This window comes from Neofelis nebulosa, chromosome 8 (genome assembly GCF_028018385.1).
Source record: "Neofelis nebulosa isolate mNeoNeb1 chromosome 8, mNeoNeb1.pri, whole genome shotgun sequence".
NCBI lineage: Eukaryota > Metazoa > Chordata > Mammalia > Carnivora > Felidae > Neofelis > Neofelis nebulosa.
Genome location: NC_080789.1, coordinates 8,095,477 through 8,118,005, shown reverse-complemented (window position 1 = coordinate 8,118,005; position 22,529 = coordinate 8,095,477). Strand labels below are relative to the sequence as shown.

The window sequence follows — 22,529 nt, the reverse complement described above, 5'->3', positions numbered from 1 at the left end:
CACCCAGTATAATGTTCACTCTTGATGCCAAGTATTAAACTTCCCTATGGTATGTATGCCTGCTTTACCTGGAACTTTAGAAACAACTTAATTGTAGGCTCTTTCCTTTAATGACTAAATGTAAGAGAATAAAAGCATACTCACGTGTCAAGTGAGACACTGAAATTGTCAACTTATTCAGCAAGAAGAAAGGACCAAAATAATCCAGGCCTAAATTCCTAGTCCTGAAATTAGCATCTTGTAGGTTTTTCTGTTACAAAACGGTATTCTTGTTAGCTATTGTCAATAATAGTTACGTTACTACAGTAAGTGTTCTCGGAATCTTACACTAATAGCATGAGCAAAATCTTACAGTAGTTCAAAAACTGGAGAAGTAAAAGACTGAGAAGCTTCTCAGAGAAAAAAAAAATTATACCACTATATACACCGCTGACAAACTTTAACTTAAGCTTCTTCCTTAGAAGAGTTTGTTGAAAAAAACATTCTTTCAAGTATTTGGTAATCGCGTGTTCCTCCTCCCCTATGAAAAGATCAATGTTCAGAGTAGTACCTCTGAGTCACGTTGCCTTGCACTGTCGCTATTATCACCATGAGGTGCGATTTGTGCCTGTGTTTCATCTTTTAAATTCCTCACCACTAATAGTGATTTTTAAAAATCATTTCGGGGAAGATTTCCCTTTCTCCCTTAAGTTCCCCTCCAATATGCAAAATATTAATCTCTATTATATGGTAAATATTACGACAAATTTCCGTATTTATTATACTGTTTCCAAGCATCTGGCACAACGCCTACTCAATTCCGCGCACGTAGCGAAGTACTCCAGATTTAAGAATAACAAGAACAGATCATGGTTACATGCTGGTCCTTGAAAAATCATTTTTCAAGTGTTAAGTGTGATGGCACTGCTACTACGGAGATACAGTAAGTGATTCCCAAAATAATTCTACGCAGTTAGAATCGCTGTAAATTTAAAGGTAGCCAAACAGTGTTACCATTTTTATTACAACTCATTATATAACAAGTTATCATTATTACAACACTATTTAAAGACGTAGTGCGTAAAATAGCTATGTGTCACTGAGACCTTTTAAACAGGACGCCCGAGATTTCAACAAAACTCTACGCCAAAGAGAAATCTTGCAGCTCCCGTTCCCCACCACCACCACCACCACGTCTACAGTGTCCCAAGTCCCTGCGATCGTCTGCATTTATATTTGGATCAAGACACACCCCGGACGACCTCAGGGTGAGGGGACCCAGCTGTGCCCACCCCACCCCCCCGTCCCCGCCTCTGTACTATCTACGCTTCCCAGTCCTCCATTAGTCCCTGAAGTCGCCTTCCTTTCCTGGCCAGGGAGAGCCACAAAGAGGAGGCAACTCAGCAGGCCTCGCGGCAGAGCTCCCCGCTCGTCCTCCCCGCGCCAGCTGCGGCCCAGCTCCCCCTCCGGCCGTCCCTCTTCCCACCCCCAACGGTCCTCGGCCCGGGTCTCACCTCTCCACCCACTCCCGCAGGAAGCGCATTTCCTCGGTGTGCAGAACGCTCGGATCCTGCTTACACATTTTCACAAAGGCCCGAAGCTCGCTCACTTTGCGGGGGTCCATGGTCCAGAGGCGACGGCGGGCGGCGGGCGGCGGACGCAGCTAAGGTTGCGGCCCGATTCCAGGCGCAGGTACTAGCCCAGCGTCACCGTGGGGAAGGGGGCGGCTGCCGCGAGACAGAACAGACTAGAACCTCCCCGGCCGCTGGCTCCTCCTACCCAACGGTCTCGTGACCCCGGGTCCTTCGCCTGTTCATTCCTACTCTCTCCACCTCTGCTCCTGCGCACTGCCTAGAACCTTCTAGAAGTGTGGCTGTTCAGGCTGTTGCCTGCCTGTACGCCCGCATTCTTATATTCTAAATGCTGACCCAGTTCTCTGGGTGCATCAATCCCCCCACATGGTGCTTTTAAGAAGACGAGAAATATCAGCCCCTGCTGGCAGTCATTTAGAATCAGACATCCTATGCGTACGGGCATTTAATGGAGCACGACGACCTGACGCCAAATGGGCTGTCAGGAAGGCAATCCTAGCGCTAAGGCGTGACGTCATCATTCAGCGCCGCTGGGGAAGGAAAGCCCCGCGAGCGGCGCCGGCCGGAAGGGGAGGGGTGTTTGGCTTGGTTTCCTGGCGACACAGCTCGGCGGCCCGTTGCTTCTCTGGCTGTTTTCTTTTTATCCTTCCTGCCGCGTGTGCGAGGCCGTCATGTCTTGGTTGCTGTCAGCAGCTAAGCTGGTTCCCGCCGTAGCAACCGCCCGCTGCCTCTCAGGTTAGACTCACCTCCCACGGTGTCCCTTCCGGGGCTTGCTCTCTGAGAAACCTGAGGCGCCCTAGAGGAATCCAAGTTGGTCTCAGGGAATCCCTGGTTCGGCGGACCATTCTCGTGCTGGGGCTTCCACTCCCAAACCCTTTGTGCGCTCCTCGGATTTCTTTTTTACCTGCTGCTTCTGGAAAAGGGTGGGCCCTGTTCTCCCTACCGTTGAGGTATTCGGTGAAGCTGGAATGACTGCCGAGAGAAAGTGTGTGCCATCCCCCAGAGGGGCTGTCTTCAAAGTTACTCGGACTCCCAGACGTTGTCTCAGTTATCACTTGTTTAGGTGACAAAGTGTCTCACATCAAGTAGCTCTTGCTTTTGTTAGGTTATCGAGAATCCTGTTTTCGTGTTTTCAAAGAGTGGCTTGAGAGCTGTCTACAGAATATACAAGAAACATGTTTAGTAATACAAATCATTTGAGCAGTTCCTCTCGGAAGAGGTAATGCTTGGAGATACTCCCTGGGCTTTTCAATGTCTGAAAGCCCTGTTGGTAAAGGCAAGATGAAGGAGTCCAGGAATAATGGGGACCATTCTTTCAGGGTGTACCCTATCGTGAACAATTAATCTGATGAACATAAACCTCGATCAGTGAAAGCTGAATTATCTACCCTGCGGGCGGATCTGCCATTGGATCGTATTTCAGGGTTTTTGGCCAATAGGTGAACGGTGTGTGAACCAGAGCATGTGGTATTTGAAATCAAATCTATGTCTTGGAACATATTTGTTACATTGATGTACTTTAATTTATTGAAAATGGGATGGTAATTATATCAAGATTTCTTCCTGTAAAAAATAAAAAAAATAACCATTGTCCCGTGCACAGAACTTGCTCTTTGGTTCTAATAGTTAAGCTACAGAAAGCTGTCCTCCATGGGAGTAGATGAATACATTTGGAGTTCATCTTAATCACAGAGCCTTGTGACTTTTTTTTTTTGGATTTGTTGAGGCTTTGTGTAAAACCTTATTAATGAAAGTTTAGGACTAGATACTGGAGCATACATGCTAAGATCGTTGAAAAATGTATTCATTATGCTTCAGTTTGCCTCAATGCAGGAAGTAAATTTAACCGCTTCTTACCATTCATATCATAATATGTATTGGCATTTTGACTGGATAAGACCTCCTTGGATCTTCACAAGTTATAAGTTAGGGTAGGTATTCTCAATTTATGGATGGGGAACTGAAAGTAACACAGGATCACAAGTTGCAAGTCAGAAATTTTAATTGTGTGATTACCATCTAGTCCTTTTTCTGTTGTACCACCATTAGGTCTTAACTCTGGCTTAGTAGAGGCCTTTTGGAACTTTTTATTGAGCCAGAAAGAATGTTCTCTTCATCCAATAACTTTGTAGTAGTCTTTGTGGATGAATCTGCATTTCCGTGGAGTTGCTCACTATCTAGTCAGAATGATGGATAAGCAATAGATAAATGACAGTATAACAATGGATTGTAATAGTCTTGACTCAAGTGACTTAGGGGCTCAAGAAAGGCAGTAATGGATTTTTTTTAAAAATGTCATTTTGGGATTTTACTAAGTTTCAGAGTTTAAAAATTCTGCTGACTTGAGGTGCTCGTAAATAGACCTTTGAATGTCTGTGGTGCTCTTGGTTGCTGTTTAGAAAGACTCTGGGTATAGAGCCTTTGAGTAGAGTATTGGGTACAATAGGAAACTTTGAATAAGTAGAGAATAATTTTTAAAAGCCTGTTTGCAGTTAATTCTTTCAACAAACACTGAGCACCACACATGAACATAGAGCATAGTTTCTACCATCATGGGAGACAAAAAAGCAAGTAATTGTAGTATAACATACTAAATTTAGTAACGGTGCTGTGGAGAAGGAAAAAGTGATAGATGTTTCCTGACAGCAGGGAGGGGCCAAGAGGTAATGTAGGGCATGCCCTTAAATATTAGGAGATATTTGAGACTTGGAAAAAGGCTTTTACCAAGCAGACTAGAGTGACGTAGCCATCCTGACAGGGGGAGCATATGCAAAGGCATGGAACAAAGCTTTGCAATCATCAGTAAGCCTGGGGGAGCTTTTTTGAAATATGTTCCTAGGCATGTTAGCAGGTGTTAAACCAAAATGGTTCTGTGGTTAAATAAGTTTGGGGAAAGCTGCATTTCATCATGCACCAATAGACTAATTCTGAGTCTCTAAGAAAGAAGTGTATTTGGCAGTAATTTGCAAGCTGAATTTGACCATGGGGCCCTTTTTCTGTGGTGAGTCTTGAATTTTTTATCCCTTAGAACACATTTGGGAAAAGATGTATAGGGTGAGGTGATTAAAAAACTAAGTTGGGGGATGACTGGGTGGCTCAGCCGGTTAAGCATCCAACTTTGGCTCAGGTCATGATCTCATGGTTCATGGGTTCAAGCCCCACTTCAGACTGTGCTGACAGATCAGAGCCTGAAGCCTGCTTCAAATTCTGTACCTCCTCTCTATGCCCCTCCCCTGCTTGTGTTCTCTCTCTCAAACAAACAAACACACCAAGTTGGGAGGAAAAGGAGGTTGTTGGCTCATGAAGGGTCTTGTTATTTCCACTCTTCTGGGCAGTGGGAAACCATTGAGTAACTTTAAGCTATTGAGTAAGACTAAGTCTGAATTTTTAAGAGTGGAAAATGGACTGGAGGGCATGTCAGTCATTCTTATATTTTTAGAGATGCTGGTTTTGGTTTTGTTGCTGGAAAATTGCGTTTTTTCCAACCCTGAGTTGTCCCACATACATGACAGATACTTAACTAAATATCACATTTTATAAAAGTAACATTTAAAATACTTTAAGCTTTTATGATTTTATTTTCTGAAAATAAGTTTTAAATGCAAATTGTCCCCAGACCTTTCTATAGAATTTCCTATCTACCAACCAACACAAAGTTAAACAAAAGCCCTCATTTTACTATAGCAGTCATTTAAAGAGTAGATGTTATAATCTTTTTTGGTTTCCAGATTTGTTGCATTGCTAAATGCCACTGAACTGTATTTTGCCAAAGGTGATTGGGTTTTAGTTTTGCTTGATTATTTGTTCCCATCTTTTAGTCACATTAAAATTTGCAGTCATTACATTTCTAAGTGATAAAAGATTAAAATAATATGATAATCTTTTTGCTAAAAAAGAAAAAAAACTTAAGAATTCAATGACAAGGAATATGCAGGATGCAAGTTAAGAAATTATTTTCAGTTAATAAATTCAGGCATCTCAAATGCAGCATGTCCAAAACTCAACACCTGTGGTCCTATCTGAGATAATAGCAAATCCCTTTTTTCAGTTGCTAAAGCCAAAAACCTTGACTCCTGTCATGCCCAATATTCAGCCTATCAGTAAATTCCGTTTGGCCCTACTTTTAGACTATCTCCAGAATTTGATCACTCTTTCCCCCGCCTACGTCCATCACCCTGGACCAAACTATTACAGACTCTGCCTGAATTCCAGCAATAGCCTGATTTCCCTGTTTGTACGTCTGCTTACTTTGAGTCTTTTCTCGATGACAGCAGCCAGAGTGGACCTGTTGAAATATGTCAGATTGTCATTCTTCTGCTCAGAGCCTTTAAGTGGCTTCTCGTCCCACGTATGATAACAAAGTCCATAATATGATCTAGCAGTACCTGCATAATCTGACCTCCTGTTACTTAATTTCATCTGCTTGTTCTCTTAATCGTTCACAATGATCTCTTTGAGCCTCAAACACACCTTGCACATTCTGCATTAGAGACATTTCACTTGCTGTTCCTTCTCCTATAATTCTCTTTCACTTCATATCCAGATGGCTAACTCCTTCACTTTCTTTACATCTTTACAAAGATGTTAGCCATCACTTTTCCCTCAGTACCTTAACTAAAATTTCAACCCTCCTACTCCAAAACTTATGTCCCCTATTCTTACTTTATTTTGTTTTCCTTAACACCTATGACTGTCATTATATTTTATTTAGTATTTGTTTATTGTCTTTCTCCAGCTTTAAACTCCATGACAGCTAAGGTTTTTCGTGTTTGCTCATTACTGTATCCCAAGTACCTGACAAACAGTAGGTACTCAAAAAATACCACTGAGGGGCGCCTGGGTGGCGCAGTCGGTTGAGCGTCCGACTTCAGCCAGGTCACGATCTCGCGGTCCGTGAGTTCGAGCCCCGCGTCAGGCTCTGGGCTGATGGCTCGGAGCCTGGAGCCTGTTTCTGATTCTGTGTCTCCCTCTCTCTCTGCCCCTCCCCCGTTCATGCTCTGTCTCTCTCTGTCCCAAAAATAAATAAAAAACGTTGAAAAAAAAATTTAAAAAATACCATTGAATGAATGAATGAATAAAACTCGTAGGCTGAAAAGTAATATATTTTGAAAATAAAATAGAGGAAACTAAGAAGTGATTGTGTTGAAATTAAACTCAGCTCATCTAAAATGTCTGAAAACATTTAGCTAAGACCACTTGCTCAATATCTGATGTAACTCATTTTTTTTCCATTGTAACCTTAAACTATAGTGGGTAGAGATGTTTTAGAGTAATGTATTTGTAGATCCTTTGTACGTGGTATATACTAAAAAAGAAAATAGAAAGTTTCCTATCTGGAGTGATTCACTGGTGGCCTGCCATACATGATATAGCCACATTGCTCTGAGAAATCCAGGATAAGTCTAGCTTTCTTTTTTAATTGTGGTAAAATACACATAACATAAAATTTACCATGTTAATTGTTTTAAAATATATATTGTGAAACAGACCACCAAACAACACCTCTCCCTCCCTTGCCTCAGTAACTACGATTCTACTTTGTTTTTATGAACTTCTTACCTTATGTAAGTAGAATCATAAGGTATTTTGTCTTTATGGCTGGCTTATTTCACTTACCGTAATGTTTCAAAGTTTACCTATTTTGTAGCATTTAACAGGGTTTCCTTTTTAAAGCTGAATAGGGCTGCCTGGGTAGCTCAGTCGGTTAAGCGTACAACTTCAGCTCAGGTCATGATCTCGCGGTTCATGGGTTCAAGCCCCGCATTGGGCTCTGTGGTAACAGCTCAGAGCCTGGAGCCTGCTTCGGATTCTGTGTCTCCCTCTCTCTCTGCCCCTCCCCCACTCACGCTCTATCTCTCTCTGTCTCAGAAATAAATAAATGTAAAAAAAATTTTTTTAAATAAAAAAAAGCTGAATAATATCCCACTATATGCATATATATTCATTCATTGATATTTGGGTTGCTTCCACCTCTTGGCTGTTGTGAATAGGTGCTACTGTAAACATGGGAATGCAAATATAACTCTGGCTATTTTTAACTTAATACTTTATACTTTAATTTTTATTTATAATGTACTTATGTATGAAATGCTCTACCTCTATTGGAAAAAAGTCATTTCATGAATAATTATATAGTCTGAATCTGTACATCGTAATAAATTTTTAGCTCCTAATGTGGTACATATTTCAGAAGTTTGTATAGTGGTTTTAAATAGATAAAAGGAATGAAATAGATCATGAATTCTGCTAAAGAAAAACTCTATGATTTGTAAATGTTCAGCTCAGAAATAGCAAAATAGTATTTCCTGTTTTCCAAATTCTTAACATCACTATCACCACAAACTCGTCTTTTTCTGACATACCTACTCCAAACAACACTGACCACAGGTCCACAATCCTGTTAAACATGTTAAAAACATAATATTAGTATAGTTCTAAACAAATGTTATCTACAAAACTCTGTGATTAACAAAAACAGTCATGTTCAATTGTCATATGAACATAGTGTGTCTGAAGAGTCAATTTAACGATTCCTTTTGGTTGACTTCTGCACCTCTTTATGCTTCTTTTTTTTCCTCTTACCACCTTCTTTGAATCCTGCTGAGAAAATAGAGGGATCCCAGTTTCTGGTGACCCAAGGTATATCTTGCTCATCATTGTCCACAAAAGTATGTTGAGTTACATGTTTGGGTCTGAAGTACTTTGGTGAATAATTGTTGAATAACTGTCTTCTCCAGCTGCATTCTTCTGCAAAGCCCTCTTCATCTGCCACACCATTTATAAGGAAGGACTTCAGTTCGCCATCATCTTCAACTTCTCTTTCTTGGTCATTCTCGATAATTCTCTGTGTATTTGTATTTTTGCCATTAACAGTCTTACCCAAAGTTTTAACAGATCTATAATTGCCCACCCTACTATTATCAGATGCCAACGAGGAGAATGAATTAAGCCCCTCATGGCCCGGTGAACCATATGGTATATATCCTGTGGCATATGAAGAAAATCTCTCAAAAACTGGATATTCACTGGAGGTAGCAAAGAAGGATCTTGTACCACTGCTTCCACAGGAGCTTCTTGGACTATTTAAAAGGTCCTCAAGTGAGTCTTCAAAGAAATGAAGTGAAAATGGATCCCTTTCACCAAAAATTTCTCTAAAGACATCATCTGGCTTACGAAATGTGAAGCCATACTCAAAAGAATCATCAAAATGACTTCTGCTTCCACCATTTAATCCTTCCTGGCCATATTTATCATAAATGTCCCGTTTTTCATTATTTGATAATACTTCATATGCCTCAGCTACTTCTTTGAATTTTCTCTCAGCTTCTTCTTTATTTTCTGGATTTTTATCAGGGTGCCATTTAAGTGCCACTTTACGATAAGACTTTTTAATGTCCTCAGGTGAAGCATATCTCTGCACTCCTTGAACTTCATAGTAATCCACCATGTTTTAACAGGTCATTGGAAAGGGGTGTTCTGGGTCTGAGTAGTGAGAACTGTAGCTTCCTCTCAGCTGGAGCACTCCTGGTGGTGGTGGTGGAGGCAGTGACTGCAAATAGGCACTTTTTACATTGAAGACAATGTTACTACCATGGACACTGCTAGGAGACATTAGGATACTGATTATGTGGCAAGCAGAGTTACCAGCTTATGTCAGAGAGGTTTGCATTATGGTGTCATTCCGGGGTTGGGGTAGGGACTAGACCTTCCAAATAAAGCTAGTCCAGAGTCCTACCAGAGCATCCTGAACCCTCAGGACTATTTCCCCTATATTTCCCTGGAAGTCTCCAACAGTGCCTCATAAACTAGTGGAACCTGTTGTTGATAGCCACAGCATGCCCCTTGCATGATAGGACCTTCAGGCTGCTGAGCCTTAATAACTTCCCACTTCTGTGATTTGGCTTTCAAAAATGAAGAAATTGAGAACTACATGAAAAAGTATTCAAATAGTTGACATAATTTACTTATTTCAGTCAAGAGACAATTGTACTGGAAACAAACAACTTGATTACGGTATAATAAGGGCTATGATGGGGGAAGCACTGGATGCTAAGCAATCATATGAGAGACACCTAGCCCAGACTTGGGGTGATTCCCGAGGAAGGAGCATAATATACAAGCTTTCTGCATGCCAGCATTGAATCATTTGAGATGACAATATCTTTACCCACTTAAAAGTTTACAACTTTAAAACACGTAAAGATTTTGAAAGTTGTACACTTATGTATTCAGTATATATTATTGAATTTCTACTTTGTGCAAGGCACAGTTTTAACCACTGATGATAATGACATTAAAAAATAGCAATTTTTTGGGGGCGCCTGGGTGGCGCAGTTGGTTAAGCGTCCGACTTCAGCCAGGTCACGATCTCGCGGTCCGTGAGTTCGAGCCCCGTGTCAGGCTCTGGGCTGATGGCTCGGAGCCTGGAGCCTGTTTCCGGTTCTGTGTCTCCCTCTCTCTCTGCCCCTCCCCCGTTCATACTCTGTCTCTCTCTGTCCCAAAAATAAATAAAAAACGTTGAAAAAAAAAATTTTTAAAAAAATAGCAATTTTCATGGTGTTTTTATTAATGAAGTATAAATAATAAATGATTTGAGATAATGTGATACGTGCTCCCCCTCAAAAAAAAAAAAATGGTAGTGTGATGGGGGCAGAGAGCTACTCTAGATTGGTTTTTCAGTTCCCTATAGTATATATGTCTACATGTATGTGTGGTATACACATGATTGTATTTGCTTGCTATTGAAAATAATAACAAGAAGAATAATAAAATCATCTGAGTACCATTTTTAGGTCAAACACCTAAAGTGTTTACACAGTTTACACAAATGACTTAACACAGTCTCTCATGTAATTGTAACAGCATTCCAGAAAGTAAATATTTTGTGCCCATAAGAAACCTGAGGTTCTTCAAATACATTTGTCTAAGGCTATCTAGCTTATTAGTGAAAAATATGATATTTGAACTTGAATCTGATTCCAAATTTTACTCTTTCTACTCTACTGCATTTTTTTGGACAAGGGTTTAGGAATTTAGGTTCTAGACATTCTACAAATATGTATTAAGAACCTGTGACACAGAGAGGAGTTAGAAAATAGAAAATTCTGCTCTCAAGGAGTTTATACAATTGAAAAAAAAACATTCAAAAACTAACTGCAATAGAGTGTGAAGGTATAAAACAAGGATTTGCTTCTAATTATTCCCCCTCCCTTATCTATTGACCCTTCCAGCTGCTATGCCACTTTCTCTCATTCCTTTACAGTAAAACTTGTCAAAAGTATCCTCTCTGCTTGATGTTTCTGCTTTCTTCCATCCTGTTCTTTGTTGGCACACTACAATCTGGCGTCTACTTCCCCCCATCTCATTAAGTTATAATTTACATATAACATGTTTAAGGTGTACAATATAATGATTTGATATATGTATATATAGTGAAATGATTACCAAAATAAGTTTAGTTATCACCCATGACTTCACATAGTTACAATTTTTCTCTTGTGATAAGACCTTTTTTAAGTAAATTCTGTCCAACGTGGGGCTTGAACTCACAACCCCAAGATCAAGAGACTCATGCTCTACTGATTGAACCAGCCAGGTACCCTATTTTTCTTGTGATAAGAACTTTGAAGCTCTATGTTTTTAGCAATTTTCAAATACACAATGCAGAATTGTTAAGTATAGCCACTATGCTGTAGATTACATCCCCAGAACTTATTATCTTATAATTGGAAGTTTATACCTTTTGGCCACCTTTACCCATTTTGGCTTCTATCTTTCATACTTTACTAACATTGTTCAGGTCACCTTGGTGGCTCAGTCAGTTGAGCAACTGACTCTTGATTTCAGCCCTTGCAGTTTGTGAGATCCAGCTCCACTTCAGGCTGGGCTTTGTGCTGACAGTGCAGAGCTTGCTTGTGATCCTCTCTCTGCTCCTCCCCTGCTCATGCTCTCTCTCTCTCTCTCTCTCTCTCTCTCTCTCTCTCTCTCTCACTCTCTCTCTCTCTCTCTCTGAAAATAAACGTTTAAAAAATAAATAAGGGGCACCTGGGTGGTTCAGTCAGTTAAGCATCGGACTGCAGCTCAGGTCATGATCTCACGGTTCACAAGTTTGAGCCCTGTATCAGGCTCTGTGTTGACAGCTCGGAGCCTGAAGCCTGTTTTGGATTCTGTGTCTTCCTCTCTCTCTGCCCCTCCCCCACCCATGCTTGCGCGCGCGCCCTCTCTCTCTCTCTCTCTCTCTAAAATATTAGAAAAAAAATTTTTTAAGTAAGATGAATAAATAAAACTGTACTTGTCAGGTTCTCCATTGAATTCTGTGCTGCCAAATCCAGTGGTTGTCCTCACACAGGTGAGCACTTCCTCTATTAAATTATTAAATACTTGTTTAACTTCCTAAAAACCATTTTCCTCTAGTTTGCTTCCTTTTCTCCTGTGCTTTTCCTTCTCCCGCTATAATAGTAACTAAACTTGACCTACACAGTTCTGTGTAGGTCATATCCAGTCCCAGGGCTTTAGATACCAGCTGTGTGCTTATAACATCTTAATTCATGTATCTAGCCTGTTAGTTTCCCCTGAACCTTCGATTGCCTATTTGAACTCTCATTGGGAATATCCAATAATTATCTCAGTCTTTGCCATTTCGTTTAATGGTACAAACATCTATCCTGTTATTCAGGCCAAAAAACCCAGGAATCGTCTTAATTTCTTTTTTCTTCATCCCTGCATCTAATCAAAAGGCAGACTTCTTGACTTGTGGTCTTCAAAATATATGCCAGTCTAATCACTGGGGAAATAAAGTCAAAGAACAAATGATTCCTGCCCTTCCAAAAGTTTATAATAGACTGGCAAACTAATTAGCAATTAAGTGCAGTATAGTAGGTATTAACAATAGTAACAGAAGTAAACATGGGAACATTGAGGAGGGGCATTTACATCAGAATCAATAAGGATAGGGAATTAGACTTCTTAGGGTAAGTGATGCGTGAGCTAATTTTTGAGCTCATGGAAGCAGGCAAAAGCCATTGTTAAGAGAACTGTATTTTTGAAGGCAAGTACTGTTACAGTACAGACTAATTAGCTGGGGCTCCTCATGTGTGGCTGTACTAATGTTCTTTTGAGGATTATTAGGCCAGAGGAATAGACAGGGGCCAGATCATGAAGGGTGCTAAGCTAGGGGTTGAAGTGTATTCTGAAAGATAGAAAATTCTAGGCATATACTGTTAGTGTAGGAAGCTGGAAAGTTAAGGACAGATCCTGAATTTAAACAGGAATTAGTTGACAGTACTTTTGAGGACATCAAGGCAAAGGACTAGAGGGATCACTTTGGAAATAGTATAGCTATAGAAGATGAGTTACAGAAGAAAGACAAGATCCAAGAAAGGCAGACCAGTTAAGAGACATAGTGTCCAGGCAAATTGAGGAGGGTCTATACTAAGGAAGTGGCCCTACTTTGGATCAGATTGGATTTTAGAAATAGGACTCAACATACCAGTTTTGCTATGTGATATTGAGCAAAAAAAATCCTGTTTACTTAAACGTAGGTAAAGGTATTGTTTATTTGCATTTGTTAGACTTAAGCTTCCTATGCCAGGAAGTGGTCCAAAATAGATGGATTGATATTCTAGTATTATTTCATTTGAACATAAAAAAAGAGAATTGAGGGGCACCTGGGTGGTATGGTCGGTTAAGCGTCCAACTTCGTCTCAGGTCACGATCTCCTGGTCTGTGGATCTGAGCCCTGTGTCGGGTTCTGTGCTGACAGCTCAGAGCCTGGAACCAGCTTTGGATTCTGTGTCTCCCTCTCTCTCTGCCCTTCCCCCACTCATGCTCTGTCTCTGTCTGTCTCTCAAAAACAAACATTAAAAAAATTAAAAAGACAATTGGTTAACATTTTACATCCAATTATTTTACTGCCAAAATGGTGTCTAATGGTTATGGCTCTATAAATAGATTGTTCAAATCCTAGTTCTGTCTCAGTAATTCTTCATCTTGGGCCAGTTTCTTAACTTTTCTGTGTATCTTTTTTTCCTCATCTTTAAATAGGCAGTGCTGTAATAACATCTGCCTCAAGCATACATGCTATTATTTGTTTAAAGAGAATATAGATGTGGTTTCAACAAAAATAAGTGTAATTTCAACAAAAAAGTGATATTACTGGCTGTTTCAAGGAAGGGAGACAGGTTAACTTGGGGACAGGTGTGAGAGGAAGGCTTTTCCCTATCAATTTACTACATCTTTTGAACTTTGATCCATATGAACATGTTACCAGCTCAAAAATAAGTTAAAAGTTTGGAATAGTATTTACATTACACAACTGTAAGGATTAAATAAGTGAATACATGCAGAGTCCTTAGAATACTTTCTGGAATATAATAAACAATAGTAATGTTAGCTGTCATTAAGATCATTATTATTAGCAATGACGCTGGATTTGAAAGTATTAAATACACTGTGCCTCTATTTGTTGTAATCAGGAAAAATGGAGTGGAACCCTATAATGAACTTTGATTAATAAGCTCCTATAATGGAGCTTTGATTAGGACAAGAGTTTGTTTACAGGTGAAAAAAGCTCAGGTAGTTCTGCTAAACTCCTAATTGTATTCCTCTTCTTCATAACACTCCATCCCAGTCACTGTATCAACATGTTCGTGCACATGGACAGCTCATTATCTTCTCTTCCCTGTTAAAGAAGAGAAACACTTCTCTACTTTCTACTTTTTTTTTTAATTTTTTTTTTTTAATGTTTATTTTATTTTTGAGACAGGGAGAGACAGAGCATGAATGGGGGAGGGGCAGAGAGAGAGGGAGACACAGAATCGGAAGCAGGCTCCAGGCTCTGAGCCATCAGCCCAGAGCCTGACGAGGGGCTCGAACTCATGAACCGTGAGATCGTGACCTGAGCTGAAGTCGGACGCTCAACCGACTGAGCCACCCAGGCGCCCCATCTACTTTCTACTTTCAAGAAACACAACTGTCAAGCGTCAAATAACTAAAAGGTAAAGTGGGCCAAAGGCCGCTATGCATAGGGAAAGGTCATTTCTGCAAGTAACACTGTAGGGAACCTGATGATTGGATGAGGCGGAAGTTGGTCTCAGGATCCCCTTATGCTCTTAACATTATTGAGCATCCTCACATCCCTCCTCCTCCTGAACTGGAGCCGCCCTCAATACAGAGATACAGTCTTTTAGTGCAGTGTTTTCCAGTGACAAGTTGTAATCTTAGTGGGTCATCGTATTGGTTTCCTGAGGCTGCCATAACAAATTACCACAAACATGGTGGCTTAAAATAATAGAATTCTCTCACAGATTTGGAGGCCAGAGGTCTGAAATCAAGTGGCAGCGGGGCTGTATTCCTTCCAAGAGCTCTAGGAAAGAATCTGTTCTTTACCTTTCCAGCTTCTGGTGGCTGTAGGTGTTCTTTGGCTTGTGGCCACATCACTCCAATCTCAGCTTCCACATGCCTCCATTACTTCTTCTTTTCTCTTGCCTATCTCAAATCTCTCTCTCTCTGCATTCCTCTTATAAGAGGACTTGCCATTGAATTTAGGACCTACCCAGATGATCCCGGATGATGTCCTCATTTCAAGATCCTTAATTACATCTGCAAGACCCCTTCTTTAAATAAATTAGTAGTCACAGGTTCTAGGGATTAAGATGTGGACATATCAGGGCGCCTGCATGGCTCAGTCAGTTAAGCAACCAACCCTTGATTTCCGCTCAAGTTGTGATCTCACAGTTCATGAGTTTGAACCCCAGATCGGGCTTCATACTGTCAGATGCTATCAGCATGGAGCCTGCTTGGGATTCTCTCTCTCCCTCTCTCTCTGCCCCTCCCCGGCTCACACTCTCACTCTCAAAATGAATAAACAACAACAACAAAAAAGGATGTGGACATATCTTTTGGGAGCCACCATTCAAGACATTGCAGTAATAAAATCATGTTAGTGCACTGAGAAATTTTTTAATGAAATAAGACAGAAAAGTATCAGTCATAGTATAGTATTTAGTGAAATTTTTATGTATATCATATTTATATGTGTATACTAGGTTACCATGTAAAATATGTTTCTTACTGGGAGTCTTGGTTTCACAAGTTTGAAAGCCACTACCTAATATTACTGCATTATTTCACAGGTAAAGAAGTGGTGCATAGGAATTTATGTAACATGCTGAGATCACATAGATCATAGAACTGGCATTTTTTTCCTACTGTACCACGCTGCCTTTAACTCTGTCTTGGATTGCCTTTCAGATGATTGTGTACTTCCTTCATTTTTCTCTATGCTTAACTCATCTTTTCTTGTTCCTTTTATTTTATTATGAAAAGTCTCAAACCTATACAAGTAGATAGAGTATATATAATGGACTCCCATGTACCCATCACCCAGCTTCGACAATTATCACCTCGTGGCTTCTTTCATCCAAATCCCCGTTCATCCTCTCCCCAATCCACCCCACCCCCATGCTATTTTGAGATAAATTCCAGGTCATATCACTTCATCAATAAATATTTCAGTTTATATCTCCAGAAGTATGTGGTTTTAACATAAGCACAACACTATTATCACACCTTAAAGAAGTAAACATTACTTCTGTAATCCTATTAAATATGCAATTGTCCAGGGGCGCCTGGGTGGTGCAGTCGGTTAAGCGTCCGACTTCACTTCAGCCAGGTCACGATCTCGCGGTCTGTGAGTTCGAGCCCCGCGTCGGGCTCTGGGCTGATGGCTCGGAGCCTGGAGCCTGTTTCCGATTCTGTGTCTCCCTCTCTCTCTGCCCCTCCCCCGTTCATGCTCTGTCTCTCTCTGTCCCAAAAATAAAAATAAAAAAAAAAACGTTGAAAAAAAAAATTTAAATATGCAATTGTCCAAATTTCCAATTTTTTCGTAATTATAGTAAATAGTATGAGTGGATACTTGATAGACAATTTGTTGCTTGAATCAGGATCCATATAAGGCTCACATAATACAATTGGTTGATAAATTTTTTTAAGGTTTTCTTAATCTACGGATTCCTCCTTCCATCTCTTACCATCCCTACCTGCCATAAAATTTATGTGCAAGAAACGGAGTCCTTTGTCCTGTAGTATTTCCCACATCTGGATTTTGTTGATTACATCCCTAGATTGTCCTCTAGCAAGTTCCTCTGTCCTCCGTATTTTTGTAAATTGCTTGCCTCATCTTTATTAAGCTTTCAATTTATATAGGCTGGACATATTCCCTAATATGTATTCTGTACATTTTCTAAACAGATTCCAGGAAATACTTGTTTTGTCCTTTTTCTTATTTTTTCACTATTTTAAACTGTATTTTCATACTGCCTAGAAGCTTTTGCCATTTTCTGTATTTTTAATCATCCAAAAAGCTATAATTTTTTTCAGTAATCCTCTGAAAATTTAATTCAGAGTTAACATTTAAGATTCTTAACTCATCAAATATATACACCTCATTCATTCACACTACATAGTCCCTACAAAAACCTTTAACTTGATCCAGACATCACATTCTACCATTGTAGCGATTGTAGGTTCACAAGGAGATTTTACGGTACTGATTCTGTTTTTGGGATCGGCAGAGAACACCTACTGAGCAGCAGGATGGAGGGATAAGAACAGAGATTTCAAAGTTTAACAAATTTAGGCTTGAATCCTAGCTTCCTCATTACTAACTGTAACATTGCACAAATTACTTCTCTGAGTCTGATTCCTTTTTTGTAAAAAAGCAATGATGATGGCAGTTAAAATCCTAATTCCTTAATTTGGTATACAAAGCTTTCAATGGTCTGATCCTTACCTTTCTAATCCTTTCTTCCTCCATCAACACTGACCTGAAACTCTCTTCCCCCTACACACACACACACACATACACACATGCATGTACATACACACATACCCAGTGCCTTCTATGACTTCCCTTTTGTAATCTCATTTATGATACCTTCCACACCCCTCTTTCTCTTTCACTTGGCTGATTCCTTTTTTTTTTTTTTTTAAGATTTTATTTTTAAGTAATCTCTACACCCAACTTGGGGCTCTTACTTAAAACCCCGAAATCAAGTTGCATGCTCTACCCACTGAACCAGCCAGATGCCCTCGACTAATTCTCATTCAGAGCAGGCATCCCCTACCTCTAGAGTCCCACACCAACACCCCTTTGTGCGCGTCTCTGTGTTCCTCAGAGCACTGTATCTGTATCTAGATCATATTGCACCCATCCCACAGTATTGTTTCAGTCTTTGTGCTCTCAAAAAACCTTGTGAATGAATCCACCGTGGTGTTCACCATGTAGTGTTTGAATGTTTTGTCTCACCTCCACTAGACTGTATATTCTCTAAAGACCAGAGCATGTAGTCCTCATTCTTTTGTCTTCTTCTAGCATGTGTTCCAGTCACATGCTTAATCTTACTGAATGAATGCTAATAGTGTCTGTTGTATACTATGATGAAGCATTTTTATACCTTATTTTATCTACCTCTAACATTCCAAGATTCAATGAGATATCATGTTTTTTTGTACTTCATATATTCTCAGTAAAAATGTTAGCTCTCTTTTTCTGAATTTTAGGATACAGCTTCTTTTTCTGAATTTTAGGACACAGTATTTCTGTGAAGTACTTCTTAACCCCTTCCTTGCTTTTGTTTGTTGCCTTCCTTCTGTTCCCATAGTTCCTGATTCATACCATAGTCCTATTCGGTATATACGTACCTCTATTATACTATAGTAGACTGAAATCACTAAGGGTAAAAATGATCTCATTTCTGTTTTCCCAGCGCCCAAGACAGGCCCTAACTGGCACAGAGGGAGGGCCATATAAATATTGAAGGAGACACTAATTTGCATTTTTCTAGAGCATCCAACTGCTAGAGATCGATAAATGTATATACACTGTGAGGACTTTCTTGATTATTGTTCCATTCTACTCTCTTTGTTTTTCCTTCAGGATTCATGTCATGTTCTCAGCGAAGGTACTCCCTCCAGCCCATCCCACAGAGGAGAATTCCAAACCGATACTTAGGCCAGCCCAGCCCCTTCACACACCCACACCTCCTTAGGCCAGGTAAGCCCTTTTAACCATAAATCTCTCTCTTTAGATGCTTTATTTAGAACTGTGCTGTCAATAGATTTTTTTTTGCAGCAGTGTAAATGTTCTAGGTCTATGCTGCCCAATACAGTAACCACTAGCCACAAGTGGCTATTATATACTTACAATGGTGCTAGTGCAACTGAGAAACTAAATTTTTTATTTTATTTTTATTTTTATTAACTTAATTTTAAACTTAAAAAGGTATGTGTGGTTGTTGGTACGGTGTTGACATCGCTATCTAGAGCAATAAATATAAGTCTTACAATTCAGAATTATCCATGAAAAGTATGTAAACCATAATGTTTTAAAAGTTATATTACTTTCTAAGACAGTTGCTAGAACTGTATTCAAATGATTGATTCCTTGTGAACTGCTGTGTTAAAGACATTTGAGAAAACATGTTTTTCTTGACTGCCCAGTGGGCTCAGTTGGTGGCGCGTGCAACTCTTGATCTTGGAGTCGTGAGTTCAAGCCCCACATTGGGCTTGGAGCCTACTTAGAGAAATGAAAGAAAGAAAACGTGTTTTTCTTCAAAGTACTAAATGTTCATTTCCTTTTGTTTAACAAAAATATTGCTGTATAGGTTACAGTAGATTTCCAGATTTGATTTTCACAGCTTTGGGAGGTGATAACAGTGATAAAAAGGCAGTTAAGGGATGAACTGTGGTGAATGAAAATCATCACAAAGAGGTAAGTAGGGTAAAACCAAATGCTTTGTAGAAAAAGCAGTCAGGTTTTCAAGGGAAATTAATCATTGCTTCTGTCATTGGAAGGTAAATCTGTATTTACTTTGTGAGCATATGTACTAAGAATCTAAATTGCCTTTAGAAATATGTTACTCTTTCACTGTCTCCACTCAGTGAATGATACCAGTGTGTCTCTCAGTGAGGGCTTCCTTTTGCTGATTCTTCATCAGACTGGAATTCCTGCTGGGAAATCGGCTGAGACTCAGGAAATGCAGCTCACCACTGAAACACACAAGAAATCAGAGTTTTTCAAAGCTGTAAGGTAAGCTTAATAGCAATCCAGTTAGTATTAACTTAAGTATTTCTCTAATCTGTCAACCTACCTGTAGCTTCAATTTTTTTAAAAGGAAATAGAGTTGGCATTAAGTTTTACCAGCTTTGAAAATTACTGATTTCTCGTGGTGAGATATTTTTACATGGTGAGCTGCATTTTCTAGGCCTTGAAACTAGTAATTATATTGTCAAGATGATGGCCTCTATGTCTTAAACAGTTGGCTATTGTATGTTATGTGCATGATAACTATATAAAAAATGATTATGAATAAAAATACATATACACATTCATACATATACATATGTTCTTTTCAGCTATGGAGGGAAAAGGGATGCCTGTCTTAATTTTTATTCTTCTGGACGTAGGATTTTAGATATTGGGCGAAGAAGGAATAGAATTTTAACTTTTTTTTTTAATGTTTATTTATTTTTGAGAGAGACAGAGACAGAATGTGAGTGGGTTAGGGGCAGAGAGAGAGGGAGACAAAGAATTCGAAGCAGACTCCAGGCTCTGAGCTGTCAGCACAGAGCCCGATGCGGGGCTCAAACCCACAAGCCATTAGATCATGACCTAAGCCGAAGTCGGACGCTCAACAGACTGAGCCACCCAGGTGCCCCAGAAGGAATAGAATTTTAAAACAGAATCATCAGATAGATGCTGGAGAGGATGTGGAGAAATGGGAACCCTCTTGCACTGTTGGTGGGAATGCAAATTGGTGCAGCCGCTCTGGAAAGCAGTGTGGAGGTTCCTCAAAAAATTAAAAATAGACCTACCCTATGACCCGGCAATAGCACTGCTAGGAATTTATCCAAGGGATACAGGAGTACTGATGCATAGGGGCACTTGTACCCCAATGTTTATAGCAGCACTCTCAACAATAGCCAAATTATGGAAAGAGCCTAAATGTCCATCAACTGATGAATGGATAAAGAAATTGTGGTTTATATACACAATGGAATACTATGTGGCAATGAGAAAAAATGAAATATGGCCTTTTGTAGCAACGTGGATGGAACTGGAGAGTGTGATGCTAAGTGAAATAAGCCATACAGAGAAAGACAGATACCATATGGTTTCACTCTTATGTGGATCCTGAGAAACGTAACAGAAACCCATAGGGGAGGGGAAGGAAAAAAAAAAAAAAAGAGGTTAGAGTGGGAGAGAGCCAAAGCATAAGAGACTGTTAAAAACTGAGAACAGGGGCGCCTGGGTGGCGCAGTCGGTTAAGCGTCCGACTTCAGCCAGGTCACGATCTCGCGGTCCGTGAGTTCGAGCCCCGCGTCGGGCTCTGGGCTGATGGCTCAGAGCCTGGAGCCTGTTTCCGATTCTGTGTCTCCCTCTCTCTCTGCCCCTCCCCCGTTCATGCTCTGTCTCTCTCTGTCCCAAAAATAAATAAAAAACGTTGAAAAAAAAATTTAAAAAAAAAACAAAAAAAAACAAAAAAAACTGAGAACAAACTGAGGGTTGATGGGGGGTGGGAGGGAGGGCAGGGTGGGTGATGGGTATTGAGGAGGGCACCTTTTGGGATGAGCACTGGGTGTTGTATGGAAACCAATTTGACAGTAAATTTCATATAGTAAAAAATAAATTTAAAAAATATGTTAACAGAAAAAAAAAACAAAAAATAAAACAGAATCATCAGGATTAAAGAAACCAGATATACAATTTCTGGAGGCAAAAACTATATACGTATCCAAAGTATTAATCATTTGTCTTTTTCCATGTAGATATGGAAGTGGTAAAATGGTTATGGAATGGAGAAAAAGTAAATTATTAAGAAAAATTAAAAGGGATATAATACTTTTTTAAAAATTTCTTTCACAGAGCCAGTCTGTTAGTTTGGAGCGTGAAATTATATCCTCCGTTACTTGGTTTGCTTCTAAAAATTTCATGTTTGGCATAGCTATTTTCCTAGTACTTATAAGTACTTAAAACTTTTGGAAAACACCTCAGTCCCTTCTCTAATTATTACACAAGGTCTATATAGAAAAACTAGAGAATACAGATAAAAGTAATTTTTTTTAATTACTCAAAATCCCTCCACTCATAGAAAACCGCTATTGAGATTTTGGTATATATATCTTTCTAGACTTATTTCTCATATAGGTGTGTGTGTGTGTGTGTGTGCATGTGTGTATGTATACACATGTGTACACATTCTATACCAATCAATTATTTCCTTAAAATAAATTCTTAGAAATGAAATTCCTGGGTTGGCTCTTTCTGAATGTTGGGGAGCTATTTCCTCTGGGTTTCTCCTGGCTATACCTACCTAAGTTTGCTGAAGCAAGAGTAACCTGGAAAATATTCAGCAGAATGGCTCAGAGATAAAGGAATTCTGTCCTAGTTGTCTACTCACAACCCCAAGATCAAGAGTTGCATGCTCTACTGACTGAGCTAGCCAGGCACCCCCTCTCCCCCATTTCTTTTTTAACATTGCCATCCTGGTGCTAAGGACTGTGTCTATAGTGCCAGAAAATGTCAATTCATCCACCTTGATCACTAAAATGCCCTCCACTTATCACCCAAGCCAGAAAAAATGATTCCATGAAGGAAGGCAAATGACACAGTTATGAACTGTGAATCTACTTTTTATAATATTTGTGTGAGAAAGTTCTCTGACATTGCCACAAGAGTAACGCAGTCATTAGAATAGGAAGGTGTTCAATTCACATAAACACTGCAATTTATCAGAGAATAGGAAGAATTACTGCCAAATGAAGCATTATTTCCAAGAACATGTATTTCTAACATTGTTACATTCCTAGACACAATAATTTTGGATATGTAATATAGTTTGTAGCGCCTTAAGAAAGGGCTCTTATTTAGAGAGTTTGGCTTATCAGAATGACTTGTCT

General features: G+C 39.6%; 3 protein-coding genes across 9 annotated transcripts in view; 1 reads left to right on the top strand and 2 right to left on the bottom strand.

Annotated features, from left to right (window-relative positions):
• The window catches only part of ST13 (ST13 Hsp70 interacting protein), a 32,170-nt gene extending 30,387 nt beyond the window's left edge, over positions 1 to 1,783 (bottom strand). The window contains exon 1 of one of the 2 annotated variants that reach the window (XM_058682135.1): positions 1,494 to 1,783. In XM_058682135.1, coding sequence (XP_058538118.1) covers positions 1,494 to 1,603 — 110 coding nt within the window. In that variant the 5' untranslated portion in view covers positions 1,604 to 1,783. The remainder of the gene's footprint in view (positions 1 to 1,493) is intronic. The other variant, XM_058682134.1, reaches the window with a different exon arrangement.
• A 323-nt stretch (positions 1,784 to 2,106) lies between these two features.
• XPNPEP3 (X-prolyl aminopeptidase 3) overlaps positions 2,107 to 22,529 on the top strand; it is a 78,092-nt gene continuing 57,669 nt past the window's right edge. The window contains exons 1-2 of one of the 6 annotated variants that reach the window (XM_058682122.1): positions 2,107 to 2,306; positions 18,508 to 18,624. In XM_058682122.1, coding sequence (XP_058538105.1) covers positions 2,243 to 2,306; positions 18,508 to 18,624 — 181 coding nt within the window. In that variant the 5' untranslated portion in view covers positions 2,107 to 2,242. Of the gene's footprint in view, positions 2,307 to 11,830; positions 11,920 to 18,507; positions 18,625 to 19,523; positions 19,660 to 22,529 lie in introns of those variants that run through there. The other 5 variants (XM_058682121.1, XM_058682123.1, XM_058682124.1 and 2 more) reach the window with 5 other exon arrangements.
• DNAJB7 (DnaJ heat shock protein family (Hsp40) member B7) lies at positions 8,050 to 9,246 on the bottom strand. Its single transcript, XM_058682138.1, has one exon. It carries the CDS (start codon positions 9,016 to 9,018, stop codon positions 8,095 to 8,097), a length of 924 nt encoding a protein of 307 aa, XP_058538121.1. The 5' UTR covers positions 9,019 to 9,246; the 3' UTR covers positions 8,050 to 8,094.

Excerpts from the sequence above, each read along its gene's own strand:
- DNAJB7 (XM_058682138.1), bottom strand. The coding sequence starts at position 9,018 with ATGGTGGATTACTATGAAGTTCAAGGAGTGCAGAGATATGCTTCACCT.